A 27,416-nucleotide genomic window follows, 5' to 3' on the forward strand; every position below is an offset into this window, starting at 1 on the left:
GCTTCCTAACCACTCCCCTCCCTGCTTTACCTCCTGATCTCTCCCTTGGTCCCCTCCCCACACCCAAGGCTTTTTGGCTATTGTCAGGAGAGTTTAGTTGAACTAAATTTGCTTAGTGTGTGATATGGTACAGGATCCTGAAGTTCTTCTTGCCTCCTTTTTCTAGTCTATAAAATTAAAGTCATTAACACCTACTGAGTATATGATACAGTAAAGTTAAGTCTTACTCTTCAGAATTTAAAGAAGCAAAATGGTACTGTTTCTTGGCAAATTTGGCTTCTGAAGAATTTCTGAGCTCATTTTGGTTTTATTTATTCTTGTTAAAAAGGTATCTTTGGTTATAGCGATTAACATTTCACAGTTGAACAGAGAATATGAACTGATGTGTTTTGTTTTTTTTTTAATTCCATATTTTACAGACAGTAAACACAGTGGATCATGCCCATTCTACTGCAGTGGAGAAAGCAAACAATGAGATAGGAGAGATTACAAGTGACATAATTCGGAGTCCTATTTCTCAGGTTCCATCTGTGGAAAAACTGCCTATAAACACAGGAACTGAGGGGTTACCTACTTCTTGTTCTTTTACACTAAATGATGATGTTTTTGCAGAAATTGAGGGACCACCTACTCCTACTGATGTCTTAGTTCACAGCAATTTACCTGTTGCTAGTACTTCGGATTATAGGTTACTGTGTGATATTGACAAGAATGTTTGCAATAAGATTAGTCTTCTACCTAATGATGAGGACAGTTTGCCCCCTCTTATGGTTGCATCTGGAGAAAAGGGATCAGGTAGGATAGCAGTTACTTAAATTTTAAAGGGGTTTTTTTTGAAAGAATGTACTGGTGAATTTTGTGATGTATAAAATATACTTTTTAGGCTTAGACAATTTGGTTGAAATATGTACTGAAATATGGCTTGGTATCTTAAGTTTACAAAAAGTCTTGTTACGTGAAAACAAATTCTAAAAAGATCTGAACTTTTGAGTTGAATGGATATGATTCATTTATGACATCTTGAGTCCCTAATTTAGAATGAGGCAAAGGTTTAGTTCAACAGGGAAACTCATTGATTTTTAGTCCTGAAAATATTTCCATTGTGTTAGGGTTTTGTTATTTTTTCCTCTGCCCCCCTCCCCCCATATCATTTTTCTTTAAAGGAGCATAGCACACAAAGAAGAGAGTATTGGATTGGACAACAAACTAGGAACTTTAGTTCCTCATTTGCTACTTAATACATCTATGACTTGAAGCATGTTATTTAATCTCTATGGGCTTCAGTTTCCTGTGTAAAAGAAGAGAACCTGTACGATCTCTAAGGTCTTTTTCAAGCTGGAGTTTCTGTGGCTAGCTCCCAACTCAGAGTAGTTCCCTAGGATACATCCTTGTCACTCCAGGCATTATGCTGCATCCTGCAACATGAAATGATTATGTTCTGTGCATCATAATATAGGGGAATAAAGCTTAGGATCTCTGTTCTGTCAGTAGGAGCTATTTCATGAACCTGCCTGTAGTGGCAGAAATATCTTAAGTCCTATACTTTGCTTGTTTTCCTGTTGATGGTATCAAGATGTTTTTTGACACTTGGTCACTGACATAGGGCATATGGCAGCAAGCAGTATGTACAATTTGAGAGTTATAAAGTTGTACTTTTAAGAGTTGTAAATTTCAGAATTTATAAATAGAGTGGCTGGCAGTCTGGAATCCACTTTACAAAAATGTGTGTTTTAAAATTGCATAAATATGCTGTGTAATCAATGTATTTGCATATATACTACATATATAATATACTGTGTCAGGGCTTATATGTATTATAGCATTAAGATCTTCATGTAAATAGAAAAGAATGAGTACATAATAGTTGTCCAGGGCATTGACTGATTTTTATGAAATGGGTTTGCTTTTGTTACTAAGTTTGATCAAGCTATTGAAGGATTTCTAAATGTGTTTTTTTGTTTTTATTGCAAGCATATTTAACGGGAAGTTATATTCTAACGAATATGTTACTTTCATGATTTAGTGCCTGTAATAGAAGAACACCCGTCTCATGAGCAAATCATTTTGCTTCTTGAAAGCAAAAGTTTTCGTCCTGTTACATTTGTCTTAAATGCTAATCTACTCGTGAATGTCAAGTTAGTATTTTGTAAGTAATGATTAATCTTTCTTTGCCTAATTGGTATGCAGAATTTCTGAAGTTAATTAATTGAATTTTGACTGGCAACTATAGAAAGTAAGCATTGGGTATTGAATTTTTAGCCACAAAGGAATATAGATTTTTTAGATTTATATTCAGTGGAACTTGAAATGAAAGCTTAAAGATTTCTACTAGTGTCTTTCAGTCAGTCCTAGGTTAAGCTTATGGGCTCTTAGCTGAGCTATATTTTGATATTAATGATATAATTGACTGTGTTTCATATAGCTTTTAGATGAATTGAAATTTGGTAATTAAATAAGAATCTTGATTTAGTAGCAATAAAGACAGTTTTAAAGTAAGTGACATGTGACCTAATTAAAAGTAAGGAAGTAAATAATCCTCAGTACTTAATGCATCTCTCAGATTTTCATTCTCTGAAACAAACTTGCTTGATTCTTACCCACTATATTTCAGCATATTAGTGCATCTTTTATTTTATTTTTTATTTTAGTGTTATTTATTAATTGACTGTATAAGATAATCTTTCATCCTTTCTTTTACATTAATCTTATATAATTTAAAGTGTTTTTTTGTGAGGAGAACTTTGGGAAAATAAGGAATTTGAAAAGTTGTGCTTCATGCAAAGGACAACTACATTAGTTTCTGTGGTTAAAAGAAGTTGACATTTATAGTTGTATGCTTTTATCACTTAAGATTCCTCAGACAAATATTGGTACTTCTCAACCAATGGATTGCATGGCTTGGGACAGGCAGAAATAATTATTCTATTATTATGTTTGCCAAATGAAGATGCTATTCCGACCGACATCTTCAAACTATTTATCACCATCTATAAGGATGCTCTAAAAGGTATAGCATTTTATTTTGAACTGTTCAGACCAGGGGATGGATAAATTAATTAAAGGCATTTATGCTTTTGGCTATGCTAACTGTGCTAAAGATTTATTTTGTGAAGAGATTGCTTTCAGTCATTTTCAGTCATTTTCAATTTTCATCATTTTCACTCACCTTAAATCTAGCATTTTATGTAATTAGTGTCTTTAAACAGTTTTTTAAAATTAAAAAAATGGAAATATATTTGCCTTCTTCATTTTTTTATATATGTCTATATTGTTTTCTTGCTATCTGTGTAGGATTGGGGGAGATAAGAATTTTCACTTGGTCATGCAGTGCAGAGAAAAATTTTAAACCACCTGTGGTTAGAAACATTTTCAAAATTTTGTTCACAATTCTCAGTCTCCAGGAATAACTGAGCTTTGTACACATAAGTTACTCAATTGATGATGCTTCAAGAGTGGAAATAAGAAAAAAAAATCTACATTGCTTTTATTTAAGAAAGTTTATACTGCAACATTCAAACTTAGAATGCCTCTCAGAACAATTTAAAAATCTTCTTATTAATGATTTTATTTCTAGGAAAATACATAGAAAACTTGGACAATATTACTTTTACTGAGAGTTTTCTCAGTAGCAAGGATCATGGAGGATTTCTGTTTATTACACCTACTTTTCAGAAACTTGATGATCTCCTATTACCAAGTAATCCTTTTCTTTGTGGAATTCTTATCCAGAAGCTAGAGATTCCCTGGGCAAAGGTTTTTCCTATGCGTTTAATGTTGAGACTGGGTGCAGAATATAAAGGTAAGTTTTAGGATAATAAGTTAAATCACATAGGTTCATATGTACTAAATGTAAAATAAGAATTTCAGTGATATCATTAAAATCAATTTTTTAATGGATTTAAGGGGACTACTTTTGTTTTGATATTTTTTTAAAATTCCAAAACAGCCTTTCTCTACTACCAAATGAACTGTCTAGACAACCTTGGTATATCATGAAGTTTTAGATGTTGATAGCTATATTAACTTACCTTAAAAAAAATTTGGTTTTAAATTTTAGAACAAAACATAGAAAACATTGAAAAGTTTTCTTAAAAGCATATACCGTAGGGAGTACATTTTGTTACGTTTCCTACATTTTAAGAAGGTAAATGATTTCCCCTCTAAATTTGTGTACATCATAAAACCAAACATGAAAGATTATGAAATAATGGTCTGGGTTTATGTATATGGTTATTTCTAAGTTGAAATAATTTCTGGTGTTAAACTTTTTGAATTCCCACCCTTCATCCCTGACTTTTTTCAAGAAATTATTTATTGCATGCAAAGTGTATCTAATGAAATTTTAGGTATTTGATTCTAATTTAATTAAAATAGGTATTTTCTTGGAGGAAAATTAAATGTAGGGGGTTTATAAAATTTATAAAATATTTCAAGATGGGCAAATTCAGTGAGATATAAATCTCCCTCTTTGGCAAATTTATTATGCTGTTTGATTTTAGGGGGAGGTCTTTACCATTTAGGATTTAAACATGTGATGCTATTATGTAAAAAGTAACTAAATTTTATTTCAGGTTTTTTATTGTATAAACTACAGAGCTTAAGAAATTTAATTCTGTGTCAGTTATTTCATACATTCAGCCTGATATTTTGTCGCTGATATAAATATTTGAATGCTATTTTTATGAGAAGTTAGGTCAATATATAACCTTAAGTCGTTATGGAACATATAATATATAACTTTGGCCAGTGTTTTGGTTAGTATCACTTATAGATACTAAATCTGTTTTTCTCATGCTCAAAGAAGCAAAATCATGGAGCACCTTGTGGGACTTATCAAAAGATCACAGGGGTTGGAGCCCTAAAGCTATGATAGCTGTTTAGTGATGATGAGGATAAAAATCATCAGTTATACAGGTTTTTCCTGCTACCTGAAAGTAGAACATTCCTATAAAACCTTTTTAAAGCCAAAATGGCATAAAGGAAAGAAGCTATCACCATTTCATAAGCACAAAAATCTGTTTCATAGTGAAAACAGGAAGTCACATAGGTCTTTTGTAAAAGCAAAGTGGTATTAAAGCAAACTTGGATGAGGGAGAAACCTGTACATACATAGAAGTTAATTAGTTTTAGTTGTTTTCTGAGTTCTTTATGTATTGCTGGATTTTATATATAAAGAGGCATGGTATCCATGGACACCATGCCTCTTTAGGCATGAACTTGGAAGTACTGTGTGTGTGTGTGTGTGTGTGTGTGTGTGTGTGTGTGTGTGTGTGTTAGAGAAAATGGATGTATGGAAAATTTAATGACAAAAGTTAGAGTTCCAAGATTAAAGGATAGAAATAATGGTCTGAAAGCAGTAATTATTAGAAATAGTAGTAGAAAGTGGGATTATCTACACATTTGCATTGAGACCGTTTGTTTGGATTATCATTCAGTGTTGGATTAGATGATTTATGAGATCCCTTTGTAACTCTGACAGAACGTTGTCTTTCTAAACAAGCCATAACCTTTGAAAATACTGTTTCAAATAAAAATACTTCAAGTTGTAGGGGTGCCTGGGTGGCTCAGTCGGTTGAGCGTCCGACTTCAGCTCAGGTCATGATCTCACAGTTCATGGGTTCGAGCCCTGCATCAGGGTCTGTGCTGACTGCTTGCTCAGAGCCTGGAGCCTGCTTCAGATTCTGTGTCTCCTACTCTCTCTGCCTCTCCCCCGTTCATGCTTTGTCTCACTCTGTTTCTCAAAAATAAATAAATGTAAAAAAAATTAAAAAAAATTACTTCAAGTTGTAAAGGATGCTCCCTCATTCATAAAAGATGGAATGAAAAGTCATCATTTATCTTAATCAGATCACTTATCATTTTAATGTCTTTTACCACTAACGTCTGTGTCTTTTTCCATTCTGCACCCTCTGCCCTCTAAATAACATAGTTGTCCTTTTAAAAACTAAAAAATATGTTTGTAATAGCAAAGATGTGAGTTGCTCTGACTTAAATTTTAAAAATAGATAATGTCAGGTAATATGTGTTTCTTAGAATATTAAGAAAGAATATTTGTATGACAGGTATGAGAGAGGTTTGTTTAAGAACTAGGCTGAGAACTGAAAGTTACAATGTTTTCTGCTTTTTATTATTATAGAAATGTCTTGCCTTCCTTTTCTTCCAGAAGCGTGCTGCACTGCTAACCAAATACCTTTTCCTTTTGGTGAATAATATTTATAGTGCCTTTAAAGAAAGAGAAAAGTAGTTAGGTGATAGACTCCACCTCTCTTCTGTTTCTCTGCATTGATTTTTTTGACTCTGTGTACCCCTTTTATCATACTGATCCAAGAACTATAAAAGTTTACTACCATCTGTAAATTAGCACAATTGAATATTAATTTTAAATGTCTTAAAAATCCTGAATTATTCATTTCTGTTTAAATTGTCAGAACTTTATAGGGGTATATCAGATCACTAATTTTCCAGCCATTATCGTTTTGTGAAATCAACATGTATAATGAAAAGATTAAATACTTTGGAATGAAGCAAGCCTAATTTCAAATCTGTTTCACTGGTGATTAACTTAGTCACCACAAACAATTTTATTAATTTCTGTGTCTCCCATTTGTAAAGTATGGGTAGACATATTTGCCTCACTGGGTTGTTTTAGGGCTTAAATAAGATAATGTATATAAAGTTTGCAGTTCAGTGTAGCCTCCAGTAAATACACACTATGGGTTAATGTATCTCTCACTTTCCCCAGAGAACTGATTGGGTGGTATCTATCCATAATCTTTGAAAAATGAGAATTAGAAGTAATAAATTCAAGACTTTTTTGGGGTTTTATTGATGGTAACCAGTTTTCCTTTCTTATGTATAGTATATCCTGCTCCTCTAACAAGTATCAGAGGCCGAAAACCTCTTTTTGGAGAAATAGGACATACTATTATGAACTTACTTGTTGTGAGTAATCAAACAATTAAGTGTTCTTACATTGTTAACTTTAATATTTTATTTAGCATATTTTATGTTTGTATTTTCCTCTATTAATTTGGCATATTTGGTATAATGAGAGTTTGTTTATAATATATCTTTATTTAGATAAATGGGCTCTGTTTCTAATGGATTGCTTTTTAGAATACATCTCTTAATTTATGTGTACCTGATTCTGATTGCCTTTTGATTCATTCTGCTGCATTGCTAACACATTTAGGTAATGTGAGATCTACACAGTTATTGAAGTGTTAGTAAAAGTAATTAGTAACAATGTTAGTAAAGTCAGTCAGTTTGGTGATTTTGAGCAAATTGTGACCTGAGTTTCCTCATTTGTAATAGGAAGGATTGGATTAGATAATCTCAGGTTCCCTTCTACCTTTACTTTAAATAATTGTTTTATTTGTAACCATAAAAAAGTATTTGAGTGGACTTATTTTTAATTTATACATGTTTACTTTGAAGACTTATTTTGGAAGATTTGTAATTAGAAAGAGGACATCACCCCTAAATACTACAGAATTTTTCCTGAGAATGATATTCTTTATTACTATTGTGGAGTAGCTGGGAGAATTAGTTGGTTTTTCAAGTTGGTACTACTTTCTGTATGGCATTTTGATAGTTATATATCACAAGTCTTAAAATGATGGACATTCTTAAAAAAGTACTTAATGAATGGGTAAAATGCTCATGGATAGTTTAAGGTTTATGGAAATGTCATTATTTTATATGTAGGACCTTCGAAATTACCAGTATACCTTGCATAACATAGACCAGCTATTGATTCATATGGAAATGGGGAAGAGCTGCATAAAAATACCTCGGAAAAAATACAATGATGTAAGTTTAATTTCTTCATGCAGATTTTGAAGATAATTATTGAACATTAGATTTCTTTAAAGGTGTGTTAAATTTGTTTTGAATCAGACTGTCTAATACATAATGGCAAAAAATAATATTTTTGAAATTAAAAAAATTTTTTTTAACATTTATTTATTTTTGAGAAACAGAGAGAGGCAGAGTATGAGCAGGGGAGGGGCAGAGAGGGAGACACAGAATTCGAAGCAGGCTGCAGGCTCCGAGCTGTCAGCACACAGCCTGCAGCGGGGCCCGAACTCACAAATCGCGAGATCATGACCTGAGCCGAAGTCGGACGCTCAACCAACTGAGCACCCAGGCACCCCAGTATTTTTGAAATTTTAGATTTGTTTCCTAATAAGAGATTTGTTTTTCCTTTACTGTTTTTTTTTTAATGTTTATTTTGAGACAGAGAAAGAGAGTGCACACAAGCAGGGGAGGGGTACAGAGAGAGGGAGAGAGAGAATCCCAAGTAGGGTGCATGCTTTCAGGGCAGAGCCCAATTTGGAGCTCAGTCTCACAGACAGTAGGATCATGACCTGAGCCAAAATCAAGAGTCAGAGGCTTAACTGACTAAGCCACCCAGGTGCCCCTTTACTGTTTTATCTGTTAATTGAGGTGATTTTATGTTAAAACATTGGTTTCTATTCACATTCTCAGGGAGTTGTCTAGACCAAAGCTTGATAATAAAGAAGAAGCTTAGAAGCTGGTCGGAAATGTGGCCCTTTGAATGATTGTAACTAATAAGGACATAGCATGTTAACAGTGTTTCTAAATGGTGGTGTTTTTTTTCCCCAGGTGATGAAAGTTATAAATTCTTCTAATGAGCATGTCATTAGCATTGGAGCTAGTTTTAGTACTGAAGCAGATTCTCACCTAGTCTGTATACAGAATGATGGCATTTATCAAACACAGGCCAACAGTGCCACTGGCCATCCTAGAAAAGGTAAGTGTTGGTTCCTAGTATTGATCTATAAAAGGACCTCAATAAATGGAATTCCATCCAAAGGGGAAATATATATATTTTACTTATTTGCTGAATTGATGGTGATAATACAGTCTGCTTTAAAATTTTAGCTACACAGGGGCATCTGGGTGGCTCAGTCGGTTGAGTGTCTCAGTTCGGCTCAGGTCATGATCTAGCGGTTGACGAGTTCGAGCCCCACCTTGGGTTCTGTGCTGACAGCTCAGAGTCTGGAGCCTGCTTCGGAATCTGTGTCTCCCTCTGCCCCTCCCCTGCTCACACTCTCTCTCTGTCTCAAAAATAAAAAAAACATAAAATAAAATAAAAAATAAAATTTTAGCTACACAGATTAAAAATTGCTTCTAATTTGTGTTTTTTTCTTGGGCTACATTAGGTTTAAAGACTTAAACATTATATTTATTTTGATATCTTCAGGTTTAATTTATCCCATGTGGTATGAATCTTATTTTCAGTAATTTCTCTCTGGAATGAGGTGTTTGTCACCTTTGTTTGCTCTTTGCTTCAACTCTTCTTAGGGGAGTACAGGGTGGATAAAGAATGAAGAATGATTTATAATTTTTTTTTAATGTTTATTTATTTTTGAGAGAGAGACACACAGAGCGTGAGTTGGGGAGGGGCAGAGAGAGAGGGAGACACAGAATCCAAAGCAGGCACCAGGCTCTGAACTGTCAGCACAGAGCCTGATGCAGGGCTTGAACCCACGAACCATGAGGTCATGACCTGAACCAAAGTCGGAAGGTTAACTGACCACACCACCCAGGCGCCCCAAGAATGATTTATAAAACTATAAGTGGCTGGGGATATAAAAATGGTAAAGGTGGTAGAGTAGCTTATTTGAGTTTATTACTCTCACTTCTGGCTGAATGGCCTCAATGACTACTGTGATTGCCAAATCCTTGCAGTAGAGGGCCTAACAAATTGAAAGTTAAGTGAAAGTGAGTATTTCATAAAAGTAATACATTTTTATAAAATACATATTTTTTAAAAAGTATTTTTAAAAAAGGGGGCACCAGGTGGCTCATCAGGTAACTGTCTGACTCTTGATTTTGGCTCAGGTCATGATCTCACAGTTTGTAAGGTAGAGCCCCGTGTTGGACTCTACACTGACACTGCAGAGCCTGCTTTGGATTCTCTCTCTCACCCTCTCTTTCTGCCCCTCCCTTGTTCTCTCGCTGTCTCTCAAAATAAGTAAATAAATTTAAAAAATTTTTTAAGTATTTTAAATAAAAAATAAACAGTTTTTAAAAGTCTGATATTCTAGCTGCTAATAAAATTTTTGCCTCTGATTATAAAGGTAATATATATTTACAGTAAGTTTAGAGAATATGTTTTAAAAAATAGTAAAAGAAAAAATAGTGCCAAGGTATGGCCATTGTTGACATTAATATATTTCCTTCTTATATTAGTAGATATCTATTAAGTAGAAGATTTTACTGGATATTTATATTTTTAATTTAACATGTCATTAACACTTTTGTTATTGAAACTCAACAACTATTTAATATTTGTTTGAATAGGTATATATTTTATAAAATTTTAAAGGTATAAATATCTACAGTGTAAAACCTCCTTTCTTCCCTTGACCGTGAAGCTCATCTCTTTTCCTCCCCACAGGCAACTAAACCAACGTTAATCAATTTTTTGTACATCCTTTCAGAAAAATTTTTGCTTGCATGTATATTTAAGCAAATACATACACATCATCCTTACACTTAAAAATTTTTTCTTAATTTTTTATTTAGTTTTGAGAGACAGAGAGAGACAGAGCGCAAGTGGGGAAGGGGCAGAGAGAGGGAGACAAAGAATCTGAAGCAGGCTCCAGGTTCTGAGCTGTCAGCACAGAGCCCGACGCAGGGCTCAAACTCACAAACTGTGAGATCGTGACCCGAGCTGAAGTCGGACGCTTAACCAACTGAGCCACCAAGGCTCCCCACTTCCACTTTTTTAAACAAGTCATAACATGTATTCCATTCTGCACCTTGCTTTTTCTTTTAGCACATCTTGGAGATGATTCTGTGTTAGTATAAAAAGAACTTTTGTATTCTACGTAACTTTACACTTTTTATGTGTTCATCATTCATTTATTTGTTCCTTATTAATGTACATAGTATCAATTCTTGGTTATTTATAAAAATGTACTATGAATAACCTTGTATATGTATATATTCCTGGTAGTGGAATTGCAATTTTAATAGGTAATTATCAAGTTGTCTTCCATAGAGGTTGCTCTGATTTATGGTCTTACCATTAGTGGATGTTTGATTTCCCATTCTCTGACATAGACACAAACATTTTAAGTAGTACAGTAGCCGTCAATTATTAGATACAAACATTACCTAACCTTTATGCAGTATTTTTTATCTTAATTTGGTCTAGTTTTTTTTTTTTATTAGCTTTCTAATATAAGTGGTATGGTATGGGCATGGCATTTATCGAGTACTTAAATATGCCATGCTCCACATTATACATTTAACAAATATATAGTATTTCAAAAAAAGGTAACATTAGGAGCACCTACCTATTTGGCTTAGTTGGTTGAGTGTCAGACTCTTGATTTCGCTCAGGTCATGAACTCAGGGTTGTGGGATCGAGCCCTTTGGTGGGCTCTGTGTTGAATGTGGAGCCTGCTTGGGATTCTGTCTCTCTCTCCATCTGTCTCACTGTGTCCCTGGCCCCACTCACACTCCTGCTCTCTCTCTAAAAAAAAAAAAAAAAAAAAAAGCAATATTAAGACTTTTTTTTTTTTATCAGTGACAGGTGCAAGTTTTGTGGTATTCAATGGAGCTCTCAAAACATCTTCAGGATTTCTTGCTAAGTCCAGCATAGTTGAAGGTATGAATTTCATTTTTAAGATTGTTTTAACGTAAAGATGTTTTCCATTTCCTTTTAAAATGTATTTGACACAAAAGAACATATTAGTTAGAACTGCCTGTACTCTGTACTGCCTGTACAGAGCCTAACAGTCAGTCTGAGATGAGAACTTAGGGTGTTTCCTTAGCATGCACACACCCTGATCATGCACACAGTATTGTACATGTGTGTGGCCTTCTAAATTCCCAGAAATATGTTAGAGCTTTTCAAAACCTTATGGCCATCGCATTCTCCAGCTTTTCCTTTTAAGTGTTTGGTTGGCCTATTGTTTGCCTCTTCTGTTCATCTGCTGCACAGGTGGCTCCACTGTTCATCATTGGCCTCTAATTGTTTTTGACAAATGCTCCCTGAGAAAGGCCTTTTTGTACTGGGCAAAATACCCAAGTCAAAATTATCAATTCTCTGGTAATGAGACTTTGAAGGAGCTCTGATCTCCTTTTGCCCTTTCCTGTGGCTACCAGGCTTTTGGTTTTTACCATGATTGTAGGCTATTGGTTTTTAAGGCTTCCACTCAGCTAGAGAGGAGAGGATGGGAATAGGAAAGTTAAAATGACAGAAAGCCCAAAGCTTGCTGTTTTTATGAAGATCCAGCCATTTTTCTTGAATAAATATCCCCCAGATTGCTGCAAGACTTTAGTTAATTTCCAGAGTTCTGAAAAAGTTTCTTGTGACATTTTATTAGTTCCCTTGTTCTTTTTATGGAGGAGAGTATTTTGGGAGATTCTTAAGTCTGCTTTTTCACTAGTGTCCTCCCTCCTATCTCAAACATAGGTTTATAGGAAATTCTCCTATCTTTGGTGCCATGCACATACTTTATTCTTTTTTTTAGTAGTGCCTTGGCCACTTTAAGCCTTTCAGTTTTCCACATTAAATTTAGGACCAACTTGTCAGGTCCTAATGGTCCATTGGAATTTTTATTGGAATTGCGTTAAATCAATTAGTTTAATTTTGAGAAAAACTGACTTATTTCCATTCTCAGTGTTCCTATCCATAAAAATGGGCTATCCTTAATTTAGGTAATGTTCAATGTCTTTTAGTGAAATTTTATAGGGGCACTTGGGTGGCTCAGTCAGAAGACCATGCAACTCTTGGGGCGCCTGGGTGGCGCAGTCGGTTGGGCATCCGGCTTCAGCCAGGTCACGATCTTGCGGTCCGTGAGTTCGAGCCCCGCGTCGGGCTCTGGGCTGATGGCTCAGAGCCTGGAGCCTGTTTCCGATTCTGTGTCTCCCTCTCTCTCTGCCCCTCCCCCGTTCATGCTCTGTCTCTCTCTGTCCCAAAAATAAATAAACGTTGAAAAAAAAAAAATTAAAAAAAAAAAAAAAAAAGAAGACCATGCAACTCTTGATCTCAGGGTTGGGGGTTTGAGCCCCATATTGGGTGTAGAGATTATTTAAAAATAAAATCTTTTAAAAAATTAAAAACTTAAATTTTATAGTTTTTGTATAGGTCTTGCATGTCTTCTTTTGATTTATTTCTGTAACAGATTTTATTGCTGATGTAAATGTATCTTTTTAAAGTTTTTGTTTTGATGTATAGAAATTCATTTATTTCTGTATTTTTATCTTATAACCAGTAACACTGCTGAATTCTCATTGTTTACAATAATTTACCTATAGATCTTTTTAGAGTTTTCTGTATAGCTCAGTATATCATATTTTAATAATGGTAATTTTGCTTATTTCTTTACAGTCCATCTGGCTTTTATTTTTCTTGATTATTGGCTAGGTCTACCAGTTGAAGCAGTGAATGTAAATGCTCTTGTCTAGATCCATGTTTGTCAAATAATACCTTTTAAAAATAAGTGAGCTTTTATGATTCAATTTTGTGTGCCATCTCTGTCATTCTGATAATGGATGTGAGGTATCCAATTATATTTTTTCTTATTTCTTATCACATATCTTCAGGCTTTTTAAATGTTTTGGGGTTTTTTGTTTGTTTCATCATGATAAGTGTACTACTTAATCCCTGTCACCTATTACACCCATCCACCTCCTCTGTGGTAACTATCAGTTTGTTCTCTACACTTAAGAGTCTGTTTCTTGGTTTATCTCTTTTTTTTCTTTCCTTATTTGTTTTGTTTCTTTAATTCCACATATGAGTGAAATCATGTCGTATTTGTCTTTCTCTGATTGACTTACTTTGCGTAGCATTATACTCTCTACCTCTATCCACATTGTTGCAGAGGGCAATATTTCATTTTTTTATGGCTGAGTAATATTCTGTGTGCGTGTGTGTGTATGTGTGTGTGTGTGTGTGTGTGCGCGCGCATCACATCTTCTTTATCTGTTCTATCTGTCAGTGGACCCTTGGGCTGCTTCCATAGTTTGGCTATTGTAAATAATGCTGTTTTAAACAAAGGGGTGCATGTATCCCTTGAATTAGTGTTTTTTATTTATTTTTTGGGTAAATATCCATTAGTGAGATTATTAGATTATAGGGTAGTTCTATTTTTAATTTTTTGAGGAACCACCCTGCTACCTTCCACAGTGGCTGCACCACTTTGCCTTACTACCAGCAGTACACAAGGATTCTTTTTTCTCCACATCTTCACCAACCCCTCTTGTTACTTGTGTTGTGGATTTTAGCCATTCTCACAGGTATGAGGTGATATCTCATTGTGGTTTTGATTTGCATTTGCCTGATGATGAGTGATGTTGAGCATCTTTTCATGTGTCTATTGGCCATCTGGATGTCTTCTTCAGAGAAATGTCTGCCCATGTCTTCTGCCCATTTTTAAATTGGAATATTTGTTTTTTGGGGTGTTGAGCTGTATATGTTCTTTATATATTTTGGATACTAACCCTTTATCAGATATATCATTTGCAAATACATTCAGCCATTCAGGATGTTGCCTTTTAATTTCATTGTGTTTACTGTGCAGAAACTTTTTGTTTTGATGTAGTCTCAATAGTTTATTTTTATTTAGATTTCTCTTGACTCAGGAGACATATCTAGAAAAATGTTGCTGTTGCCTATGTCAGAGAAATTACTGTCTGTGCTCTCTTCAAGGATTTTTATGGTTTCAGGTCTCATATTTAGGTCTTTAATCTGTTTTGAGTTTATTTTTGTGTATGGTATAAGAAAGTGGTCCAGTTTCATTCCTTTTTTTTTTTTTTTTTTTTAAGACAGAGCATGTGCATGCATGAGCAGGGAAGGGGGAGAGGGAGAGGGAGGGAGAGAATCATAAAGCAGACTCCATGCCTAGCATGAAGCCCAAAGTGGGGCTTGATTATGCAACCGTAGATCATGACCTGAGCCAAAATCAAGAGTTGGATGCTTAACCAGCTGAGTCACCTGGGCACCGCCCCAGTTTCATTCTTTTGCATGTCGCTGTCCAGTTTCCCCAGTATCATTTATTGAAGAGACTGTCATTTTCGTTATTTATTCATCCCTCCTTTGTCAAGGATTAATTGACCATATAATTGTGGGCTTATTTCTGGGTTTTCTCTTCTATTCCACTGATCTATGTGTATATTTTTATGCTAGTACCATTCTGTTTTAATTACTACTGCTTTGTAATATAATTTGAAGTCTGAAATTATGATACCTCCAGTTTTGTTTGTCTTCTTCAAGATTGCTTTGGCTACTCAGGGTCATTTCTGGTTCCATACAAATTATAGAATTGTTTGTTCTAGTTATGTGAAAAATGCTGTAGGTATTTTGATAGGGATTACATGAAATCTGTAGATTGCTTTGGGTAGTATAGACCTTTAAACAATGTTTGTTCTTCCACCCCATGGGCATGGAATGTCTTTCCATTTCTTTGTATCATCTTGAATTTCTTTTGTCAGTGTTTTATAGTTTTGAGAGTACAGATCTTTCACTTCTTTGGTTAAGTTTATTCCTAGATATTTTATTGTTCTTGGTGCAATTGCCTTGTTTTCCTTTTTTTAAATTTTTTTTTGTTTATTTTTGAGAGAGAGCGAGCGAACAGTAGCGGGGGAGGGGCAGAGAGGGAGACAGAATCCAAAAGCAGGCTTCAGTCCCTGAGCGGTCAGCACAGAGCCTGACACAGGGCTTGAACTCACAAGCCGTGAGATCATGACCTGAGCTGAAGTCAGACACTTAATTGACTGAGCCACCCAGGTGCCCCTGTTTTTGGTGCAGTTGTAAATGGGATTGTTTCCTTAATTTTACTCTGTTTTTATTAGCGTATAGGAACACGACCAATTTCTGTACATTGGTTTTGTATCCTGAGACTTCACTGAAGTTACTTATCAGTTCTAGTTAAGTTTTTGGTGGAGTCTTTTAAGATTTAAAAAAAAATTTTTAATGTGTATTTATTTTTGAGAGAGGGAGAGAGACAGAACATGAGTAGGGGAGGGGCAGCAGGAGAGGGAGACACAGAATCTGAAGCAGGCTCCAGGCTCTGAGCTGTCAGCACAGAGCCCGACATGGGACTTGAATTCAGGAACGAGATCATGACCTGAGGCAAAGTTGGACACTTAACCGACTGAGCCACCCAGGCACCCCTAAGATTTTTAATATATAGTATTATGTCATCTGCAAATAGAGTTTTACTTCTTCCTTACCAGTTTGGATGCCTTTAATTTCTTTATGTTCTTTAATTGCTGTGGCTAGGACTTCCATTACTATGTTGAATAAAAGTGGGGAGAATGAACATCCTTGTCTTATTCCTGACCTTAGGGGTAAAGCTCTCAGTTTTTCACCATGGAGTATGATACTGGCCTTTATTTCATATAAGGCCTTTATTAAGTTGAGGGATGTTCCCTCTAGACTTCCTTTAGAGAGGGTTTTTATCATAAATAGATGTTGTACTTTGCTGAGTGCTTTTTCTGAATCTATTGAAATTATTGTAGGCTTTTTCATGTTTTACTTTTTTGTGGTGGGTTTTGATTTTGCTCCATTTTTCAGGGCAGCATTTTGTCCTATGACCTCAGTCCTCTGACCTAAGAGTTGTTCATTTTCAGTTTGTTCAGTATTTTTCTTCTTGTAAGAATGGGAGTGACAACTTCAAGCTCTTTATATGTTGGAGTAGACACTAGATGTCAGTATCATTTTTTGTAATACCAGTTGGCTGGCTTTTGTTGATCTGAAGCTGTATTTATTTCTTATTTTTGAAGGATATTTTTGTTAGATTTAGAATTCTTTGGAAGTTTTAATCTTCATTAAAGATGTCATCTTGTCTATTGGCCTCCATTGCTTCTAATGAAAAGTCAGCATAATTTTTTACATTTGTTTCCCCATATTTAATGTGCCCTTTTCTCCAGATGTTTTCAAGATATCCTTTTTATCTTTGGTTTTCACCAGTTTTACTGTGATGTGCCTTTATGTGGTTTTCTTTATATTTTTCCTGCTTGGCATTTATGGAGCTTCTTGAATATGGGTCAATGTTTGTCATCAAATCTTGGGAATTTCCTACCATTTTTTTTTTTTTTAATATTCCTATCTTTTCCTCCTGGGAGATATCTATATATTTTTATCTGTATTTATGTATATGTATATTTATATCTATATCTATATCTCTTTTATACCATCCCTTGGGTCCTTGATGTTCGGTTTATTTTTCTTTAATCATTTTTCTCTGGGTTCTTTGGATTGGATAATTTTCATTGACCTTTCTTCATGTTCTCTGAGTTTTTTTTTTTTTTTTTTTTGCCATCTTCAGTCTACTATTCAGCTTATCCATTGAGGTTTCAGTTTCAAGTTACACTTTTCAGTTCTAGAATTTCCCTTTGGTTTTTTTTAGTCTCTATTTCTGTTAATATTTTTTTTAATGTTTATTCATTTAGCCCATATTTGCTTTTCATTCTTTGAAAGTTTTGCTTTAGGTCTTTAAATATATTTTAGAATAGATGTTTTCAAGTGTGTGTTTAATACAGCATCTTGGCTATCTATCTATCTCATGGTTGGTTTCAGTTGTTTAGAGGCTCACATTTTCTTGTAGTTCTCTCTGGTAATTTTTGATTATATACTTGTCACTGTTAATATGCTTAGAGACTTTAGATTCTATTAACTTTTTCTGAAGAAGGTTTATATTTAAGCAGGCATTTTCCTGGCAAATCATGTTGAGTTTGTGTAGTCTGTATTTTTCACTTTGTTAACAGATGGATCTGTGGAACTCCTAAGGTGTTTACAATCTGGCAGGACTCTTCTCCAAATCTGTTTTGCCTACAGATTTTGTAAGGGCTTTGGTTTTTGTTTGTTTGTTTTTGTTTTGCCACAGTGCAAGTTAATGAGATGTTAATAAGGTCTCTCTACTTTGGTTGGTCCAGAGTGTCAGTATCTCCCAGCATTGCTTGTTTTCTAGTATCTCTGTTATGTTCCAAGCCTAATAGCTATTCTCTGTTAGGCTTCATCTAATCTAACTCTAATACTGTGTCCACAATTCTTGTCCAAGGACTCAAAGGGATCCTTACACACAGTCATCTGGTGTCTCCCCCTTCAGTGCTTGACCCCAGATTCCAGGCTTCCCCAAACTTATCTCTGACTTCTCAGCCCAGTAATGGCCATTGTAGGTTTAATGGGTCACCATGCAGAAATTGTCTTGAAGCCTAGAACCTGGGCAATTGTGGGTGTACCTGTTGAGTTTTCCTCTAGGAATCACAGTATTGCACTTCATGTTGTTCACTACCTGAAAACAATTACCTCATATATTTTGTCTAGTTTTATGACTGGTTGTTATGATAGGGCAGTTTGGCATCAGTAATTTCATCATAGTAATGAAAATTCTTTCCATTGTTTGTTTTTTTTTTTAAAAGAGGGGGGCGCTTGTGTGGCTCAGTTGGTTAAGCTTTGACTCTTAATTTTGGCTCAGGTCATGATCTCTTGGTTCATGAGACTGAGCCTCATGTCAAGGTATGTGCTAATAGCACGGAGCCTGCTTGGGATTCTCTCACTCTCCCTTTCTCTCTGCTCTTCCCCCACTTACACTCACTCTTTTTCTCTCTCAAAATAAATAAACATTACAAAAAGTTTAAAAAAGAATCCTAACTTTGAAATACTTTTATTTCTAGGTAGAGAATCATTAAAATCATTTAACAGATGATATAAAACTTCTATCTTGTGCAGAACATATTTTGATAGCAAATTTTATGGATTAGATATATAAATTGATATTTAATAAAAGGAATGAAACAACTCATGAGTGAAACAACTCATTTTTAGATGGCTTAATGGTACAAATAACACCAGAGACCATGGATGGCTTGCGACTAGCTCTACGAGAACAGAAAGACTTTAAAATTACGTGTGGGAAAGTTGATGCTGTAGACCTCAGAGAATATGTGGATATCTGCTGGGTAGATTCTGAAGAGAAAGGAAACAAAGGGTAGGAATTTTTTGTTACTAAAATATAATTGATTTGATGGAAGGGGAAGGATAAAAATGCCCTAACAAAATTAAGCATTTTATGAGTCAATATAGAATTATACCATTAATTTAAATGCCTATACTCTAATGAGTGGTCTTTTTTTTCAAACATGTGCTTAACCAGCCTCATGTATATTTTCTTGACTAGGATGCTATAAATTATTAAAGAGTGGTCACTTTGGGAGAGGGACAGTGATAAAATGTGCACTTTGTAGCAATGTGACCTTGATACCAACGTTGAAAAAGGCAACATATTTTTTCTGTTGTTTGGTACCTATTTTTGTGAAGTAAGTAAAGGATACCCTTTGAGTGTTTATTCTTTTTTATGTTGATTCACCATAAATACAATAACTGAATTTAATAATATATACATTAGAGGCCATATAGAATATTACTGCCACTCCTTCCTTTCAGTTATCCATTTTCTTGCTATTTTGGAGATTGGCTAAAGGGTCTATAGTGAAGAAGGAAAAAGAGGGCTAATGTTGAAGGATTCCAAAACCAAGTTATTGAAATTCCTCAGACAGCTTTTCTTTTAGGAGACTAAGGCATTTTAAACCTCAGGTCTGTATTGGGCATATGAAAGAGTAGATATAATTTGCTACACAATCAAGAAATCTTGGTAAATGTTTTAATTATTTGTAAATATTATTTAAATATTTGTATGTAATGAGCTATCTTACTGCTATAAATTTATAGTTTTCATATATTTTCTCCTTATTCAAATCTAAGGACTCATTTCATAGAAAGCATTTTGGTACTAATAATACTACCATATTATGTTTTATTCTGTTAGTGTTATTAGTTCGGTGGATGGAATATCATTACAAGGATTTCCAAGTGAAAAAATAAAACTGGAAGCAGATTTTGAAACTGATGAGAAGACTGTAAAGTGTACTGAGGTAACTGAGAAAGATTCCTTCCCTTTATATGTTGTGTTTGGATATGGTTTTTTTTTTTTTTTTTTAACTTGGGAGATTTCTCGTTGCAGCTTATTAACACTTTTTATATTACATGTTGAAACACACACATATTTTCATCCCAGACTGCCTTCAATATACCAGATTTGGATTTCCATAAGATTATTTCAGGCTTTGTATGGTACTGCCTGTACTCCCTGCTGGCTCATAGTTAAGTTTTGGCAGCATTGCCATCTTTGTATAGTAATATGTTATTTGACTGTATTATTTTCATTCTTCTCTTATTTTATAAAAAATAAAATATTTTATAAATATCAGTTTATAATCAGCATTCACAATGGAAAATTATTTTTGCATGTTCCAACTTTAAACTAAGAGGATATGGAATTATAGATTCTCAACCCCTTAGTCTATGTCCATATTCTCCCTCACTCTACCTCCTGGGTCAGGCAATCAGTGTTACTCGTTTCTTAGGTATTCTCTGTGATTTTACAGAGAAACTATAGAGGACATAGAAACTATAGAATATTATTTCTTTGTATGATTTTTAACTTCATTAAGATCCTTACAGGAAGGTGATCTTATAGGGTGGACTCATTGGTACCCTTCTCTAAACTGAATTAACAGGGTTTTTGTTGCCACAGGTTAATTTTAGGTTAAAATAGCTAAGTCTTGCCATATTCCAGAATCTTTGGTTTTAAGCTCTTACTACTTACTAATGTGTGTATATATAGATAATGCTTTTAACTTGTGAATTCCATGGCACTAACACTGGAATTTATTTATAAAGTTGAATTGAAAGTAGCAGTTGTATTTTTCAAGCTACTTTTAATCTTAATCATGACTTGTTTCCTAATTAAATACATTTCAGGTGTTCTACTTTCTAAAGGACCAGGATTTATCTATTTCAGCAACTCGTTATCAGTTTGCAAAAGAAATAGCCATGGCTTGTAGTGCTGCACTGTGTCCTCACCTGAAAACTCTGAAGAGTAATGGGATGAATAAAATTGGTCTCAGAGTTTCCACTGATACTGATATGGTGAGGCATTTTTTGGTAATGTATTTTTGAAATGAATGTATCATATATTAAATAATCAAAAGTTTTTTCTTTAACCTTTTATTTGGGACAAATGAAGAGAACTAAAATTTGTTGAACATCAATGTGTACTACACATTGCATGTACATTATCATCTTTAACTCTCTACAACAGTGGTCAGCAAACTTTTATGTAAAAGGTGAGACAGTAAATATCTTAGGCACTGTGGGCTGACGGCTTTTACAACTAACTATTCAGTCCTGCCATTATAGTGCAAAAGCAGCCATAGACCGTATATAAACTAATGAGTTCACTGTGTTCCAATGAAAGTTTGTTTACAAAATAACTGGTGGGCCAGGTTGGCCCACGGGCCATAGTTTGCTGACCTCTGCACCATAGCAGTCCTACTTGATAAGTAGGTTTTTAATTTTTTAAATTCTGACTTTGTTCACATGATTTAAAATTACAGAAGTCTAAAAATGTTAAAAAAAGGAAAACCTTAGTCTTTTCTTTCCTATGTTTTTCTCTAATGTGTCTTTCCTTCCTGTGAGTCTCCTTTACTACTCACACAAAATTCTTCATTTCTGACACTTCTGGTCACCAGATATGTAGAGAAACTACACCCACCAGCAAGTGGTTCTCAGACTCCAGCAGGATATCCAGAAATTCAACTCAATTTTGACACTATATACCCAGAGAGAGAGCATCAGATCCCATAGGTTAAGGGTTCATTCCTACAAGACTGTTCCCCCACACCCCTTCAGATGCTAATCATAAGCCCAGGTTGTCCGCTCTGTTTCTGAACAACCAGCTATAGATCAGAAATTCTAACAACCTCCTCCTTGGTTTTAATTAATTTCCTAGAGTGGCTCACAGAATTCAGGGAAACACTTATGTTTACCAGTTTATTAAAGGATATACACAGATGAAGACATAGGGTGAGGTCTGGGAGGTTCTCAAGCATGGGCACGTCTGTCCCAGTGAAGTTGGGGTATGTCACCCTCCTAGTGTGGCTGTATTAGCCAGCCTAAAGCTCTCTAAACTCCCCACTAGTGGGATTTTATGAAGGCTTTCTTATGTTGGTAGGATCAAATAGTAATGCCATTTTTAGCCCCTCTCCCCTCTCTGGACAGTTAAGGGTAGAGCTGAAAAATCTAAAGCTTCTAATTATGGCTTGGTCTTTCTGGTGACCAGTCCCCATTCAGGAACCCACCCAGAGTCACTTCCTTAGAGTAAAAGATACTCCTAGTGCTCTTATCACTTAGGAATGTATAAGGGTTTTAGGAGCCCTGTGTCACGGACAGTGTGAAATACAAATATGAGAACAAGAGACACTTAACAGTGTTCTTATCAATTAAGAAATTACAAGGGTAGAGGTACCTGAGTGGCTCAGTCGGTTAAGTGTCCAACTCTTGATCTTGGAGCAGGTCATGATTTCATGGTGGGATGGAGTCCCGCCTTGGGCTCTGCATTGACAGCATGGAGCCTTCTTGGGATTCTCTCTCACCCTCTCTCTCTGCCCCTCCCCAGCTTGAGCTCTATCTCTCAAAACAAACAAATTAAAAAAAAATGTGTATATATATACACACATATATACATATACATATATATATATATATATATATATATATACATACATATATATACATATACATATATATATAATTACTAGGGTGTCAGGAGCCCTATACCAGAAACCAGGGGCAGAGAATGATATATATATTCTGTTGTCTCACAAGCGTGTATAATAGGACCATCTTTTCAAACATTTCCAGAGAGCAATATTCATGTTGTAGTCCATGTAATGGGTAGCCCCTAGAGATATTAACTCCAAGTTATAATGTAAATGGTTCCCAGTAGAGTTGTATAAGATAATAGCCCTGGAAAGATCTCCTTCCCACTCTTGACTCCCAACCCCTATAGTCTATCTCCATACTCTTCTTCATCCTCCATTCCTGGTCATGCAATCAATGTTAACCATTTCTATGTAGTCTTTATGAATTTTTGCATGTACAAGCAAATAAGTATATAAATCCTTTTTATTCCTCCTTTTATTCTTTTTAACCTTGCTCTTTCAATCTATGTTTTAGAGATATTTCATATGACTACATATTCTTTTTAACAGTTGCATAGTAGTCATTTCTTATATAAATGTACCATAATTTATTTAACTAGTTTTTATGTACTGATTGACATTTAGGTTATCTACAATATTTTGCTTCTGCATAAGTGTGAGTATATAACATTCTTAGAGTAGAATTGCCAGGTGTAAGTTTGTACTCAATAGATATTACCATATTGTCTCAAACAGAGGTTACTACCACAATTTGTGTGAGAGAGTTCTTCCCCCAAATCTTTATCAAAGCAGTATGTAATCGAATTTTTGACTTTTACCAATTTTATAGGTAAAAAATGATACTCCAGTATTATTTTAATGTGCATTTCTGTTTCCAACATCCAGTATAATCAATTTTAAAGCAAGTTCTTCTAGAATGGTTAATCTAAACATGAATGAGTTCATATACTGAGGGTTTGCTTTTCTTCAGTCAGGATGTGTTATACTCATAGTTCTTTTGGAAAGAACTTCTACTTTGATCTTACTATTAAAAATTCCTTTTTCAAGTAAGCATCTGGTAATTATTTGTTTCAGTAGCCCAATTATTTTTTTTAGTCCAGTGTATTAAAATGTAATTTTCACCAGCAACATTAAATTCAAATATTAAATATTTTTGCAACAACAAATTCAAAATAATTTTAAGTAGATTTTTTTTAATACCATAGGTTTTTATTTATAAGTCATGTTGGTAATTATTTAAAACCTTAGTTCTCTAGTGTGTTTACATGTGCATTGAGAAGAAACCTAAAGTATGAAGTAGTGGTATTTAAACAATTTTCATGATGTCTATGGGAAAGACACTTACAACTTATGTAGCAGATAAAAGAATATATAGGAGATGTGAAACATTAGTTTATGAAGTATTTATCAAGTATTTTCTTAACATGCTTAAACTGATATTTTATAATAGTTTATATTCATCTGCTGAGTTAAGCAAGATTGCTTACTTTCTAGGGTTGACTTATCAAGATTTTTTTTGTTTTTCCAGGTTGAATTTCAGGCAGGATCTGATGGCCGACTTCTTCCTCAGCATTATTTAAATGATCTTGATAGTGCTCTAATCCCTGTACTCCATGGTGGGACCTCCAGCTCTACTAGTTTACCATTAGAAATAGAATTAGTATTTTTCATTATAGAAAATCTTTTTTAGTGAAAGATATGAGTAATATTATATATTGCAAACTAATTTGTTAAAACTAAATCCACTAAAATTGAAATGCCACAGACACTAAAAGTAAAGATTTGCTGTTTGAAACATGTAAGTTTTGCTTTTTAGGTAGGAAATGATCTTTTTAAATCATTAGCACAATATTTAAATCTCTAAAAATTTAAGAGACCCACAGTTTTTGAAGCTCTGACTTAATACAAGTTCTATAAAGACAAAGATTTTTTCTGTCTTTAATAAATTTGTAGCATTTACTGTGTTATTTAAATGCAAAGCCAAAGTATCTGCACTTATGTATACCTCTTTATGCCAAGAATGATTTTAATGAAGGCTCTTTTCAGATGTAACCTTATGAGGGAAATAGCTGTTACATATGCCAGTTACATTGCTGGCTTCTAGAGTCTGTTAAAAATGAATTTCAATGGCACAGTTTCCAGATCTTAGTCTTATAATTCTTTGAATAAGGCAGATAACGTATTTGTATAATTGGGAGTGGAGACCTACCTCCATGATTAGATAAACTCTGATTATTTGGATCACAATCAGAATTTTGCCTTTTTTCTTCTCAATTATATATATATATATATATATATATATATATATATATATATATATCGTTTTCTTTATTAAATGGGTATTCTTAAAATAATTGTGGGTGCTTCAGAATTTTGTGCTTATATATTTAAATACATTGTTTTTATAGCAAAAACGTGATTCAGTATATGTTTTATAAGTCTTTAATAATTTATAAATAGGTAATATTTTTATATTGCAGTGCATTATGTTTTCTCCTTTCCTTCCAAAATATACCCCACTGTATTTACCACTTCTAAGAGTGATGGACAACAGGCCATATGACCCTTGAAGTAGTCATTATGTAGCAATAAATGAAGCCTGAAACAGGTTTTTTTTTAACTTCTCCTTTAAACCTTAGAACTTTCTTGGCAAGTCTGCATATTTTCAGTGACACCAATGTACTAAGTATACATTTTAATGAACTAATTACTTTTGCATATTTTATATTCTCTATATGGTAGTTATTTTTTATAACAGGACATTAACCTAAGTTAAATTCTGTGTGTTTGAAACTGTTACAGAACTTCCCTCGTCAAACAGCAAAATTGTAAGAAGTACTTTGTGTTAAAAAAAAAAAAAAGTAAAGGGGATATTTTAGTTCTATAATTTACATTATATAGAATATAATCATTATTTTCATGTTTCTTTTTTATTCTTATGTGGTATATGTTTTTGTATCAAAACACTCATTGTATATTTCAAGAAAAAAGAAAACTACACTAAATAACCCTGATGTAAGAAAAAAGACTTATGAAGCATCTCAACACTAAATAACCCTGATGCAAGAAAAATACTTATGAAGACCAAGTCAGGGTTATAACTCAGGATCTGAGTCTCAGGCTAGGAGAGACTGAGAATTTTACTCCATTGGTCATATGGTTCCTACTGAATCACATCTGTAGTACTAGCCAAAGACATCCTATGAAGGAGATTATCAGTCTCCTGGAAGTAGCTACTTCATAAGCAATGTAAAATGTTGCAGCTATTAAACAAAAAGGCAACACAAAGTAACCTGTGAAATTTATTGAAATGGTATAGGATAAAAACAATTGCATATCAAACTCAGTTTATGTTTTCTGTGTATACTGTGTGTTTATTTTGCAGTATAAGTAGTTGCACAGTCTATGAATACTGAAATTACTTTAAAATAACAATTTGGTGCAGGGTGCTTCCCATGATATAGGATAGGATAGGATTTGGATTTGTTTTCATAAAGTCTCTACATTTAATAAAAATTGGAATAATGTGCCTTTGGAGGCACATTTTGAAGTGTTCTTTGTAGCTGTACAATATGTTTCTGAATGCCATTGTTACTTATTTGGTCATGTTCTTCACATTGGTACTTAATTTTGAAATTTTAATTTTTTTAAAGGTGAAGAAATAGAATGGTTCTTTGTATTCAGTCTGCACTGATCTGTTTTTGGTCTTACGCCTTTTAGTATTGCTCTTTTTCTCTGAATTTTGAAATATGAAGTAAAATCTAGCCCACTTGTTCTATGCAGCCACCAAACAAACTTTGTGTCTATATACTTGCTATGTGCAGAGCACTTTATTAGGCTTCACTGGTTGACAGATGAATAAAATATTTCTGTCCCTAATGGAACTGAATATGTGAAGCAGATAATTAACAAAGTAAAAGTAATTGCTATAATAAAGATACGAATCTTGACTACATGGTTGGAAAACAACCCAGGAGGATGGCTATACCAATAAGGAGAAGGTTACCTGAGAACTTGTTAGATAGTGGGCATTAAACTCAGCCAGGTAAGAGATAAAAATCTGAAAAGTAGGTAATATATAGAAAGACTGGACCTTCTCTTGTATGAATATCTCACCTTCTGATTTAATCATAAAAGCAGTAGCCTGACTATGGTATCTCAACTGCCTAAATTTATAATAGCCTAGATTCAAATATTGTTTTATAAGAACAGAACTTCTCTTTTTTTAGTAGCAAGTATAACTTTGATAACTTGACTCCTATTTTAAAAGAAAATATCCTGAAATAAACCAGAAACCTACAAAACCATCTTAGGTTTTAATTTTTTTCTTTGTGATTAAAAAAATATATTTCAGGGGTGCCTGGGTGGCTCAGTTGGTTGAATGTCCAACTTCTGATTTTGGCTCAGGTCATGATCTCATGGATTGTGAGTTCAAGCCTTATATCAGGCAGTGCAGAGCCTGCTTGGGATTCTCTCTCTCTTTCCCCTTCGCTGCCCCTCCCCCACTCGTTCTCCCCCCCCCCCAAATAAACATTAAAAAATTTAAAGTTTCATAGATATTTATATATTATATATATATTTACACAGACACACATACATGATTCAAAAATCAGAATAATATACAAAACTTATCATTGTAGGGTAATCTGGGTGGTTCAGTCAGTTAAGCGTTCAATTTCAGCTCAGGTCATGATCTTGCAATTCATGGGTTTGAGCCCCATGCTGGGCTGTGTGCTGACAACTCAGAGCCTGCACCCTGCTTCGGATCCTGTGTCTCCCTCTCTCTCTGCCCCTCCCCCCCCCCCCCCCCCCCGCCTTGCTCTCTGTGTCTCTCTCTCTCCGTCAAAAAGAAAAATAAACATTAA

At 34.3% G+C, this 27,416-nt stretch overlaps 1 protein-coding gene across 3 annotated transcripts in view; it reads left to right on the plus strand.

Annotated features, from left to right (window-relative positions):
• ZFYVE16 (zinc finger FYVE-type containing 16) overlaps positions 1-26,858 on the plus strand; it is a 53,546-nt gene extending 26,688 nt beyond the window's left edge. For all 3 annotated transcript variants that reach the window (XM_047088503.1, XM_047088497.1, XM_047088507.1), the window contains exons 7-18: positions 420-795; positions 2,024-2,146; positions 2,852-3,007; positions 3,575-3,799; positions 6,860-6,942; positions 7,708-7,812; positions 8,629-8,776; positions 11,567-11,647; positions 18,815-18,977; positions 19,815-19,920; positions 20,810-20,977; positions 24,080-26,858. In XM_047088503.1, coding sequence (XP_046944459.1) covers positions 420-795; positions 2,024-2,146; positions 2,852-3,007; positions 3,575-3,799; positions 6,860-6,942; positions 7,708-7,812; positions 8,629-8,776; positions 11,567-11,647; positions 18,815-18,977; positions 19,815-19,920; positions 20,810-20,977; positions 24,080-24,241 — 1,896 coding nt within the window. In that variant the 3' untranslated portion in view covers positions 24,242-26,858. The remainder of the gene's footprint in view (positions 1-419; positions 796-2,023; positions 2,147-2,851; positions 3,008-3,574; positions 3,800-6,859; positions 6,943-7,707; positions 7,813-8,628; positions 8,777-11,566; positions 11,648-18,814; positions 18,978-19,814; positions 19,921-20,809; positions 20,978-24,079) is intronic.
• The last annotated feature ends 558 nt before the right edge of the window (positions 26,859-27,416 follow it).

The sequence above is a fragment of the Lynx rufus genome, unplaced genomic scaffold, assembly GCF_022079265.1.
Source record: "Lynx rufus isolate CCGP_SWC_20201006 ecotype Redwood Valley unplaced genomic scaffold, mLynRuf1.p SCAF_1, whole genome shotgun sequence".
Classification (NCBI taxonomy): domain Eukaryota; kingdom Metazoa; phylum Chordata; class Mammalia; order Carnivora; family Felidae; genus Lynx; species Lynx rufus.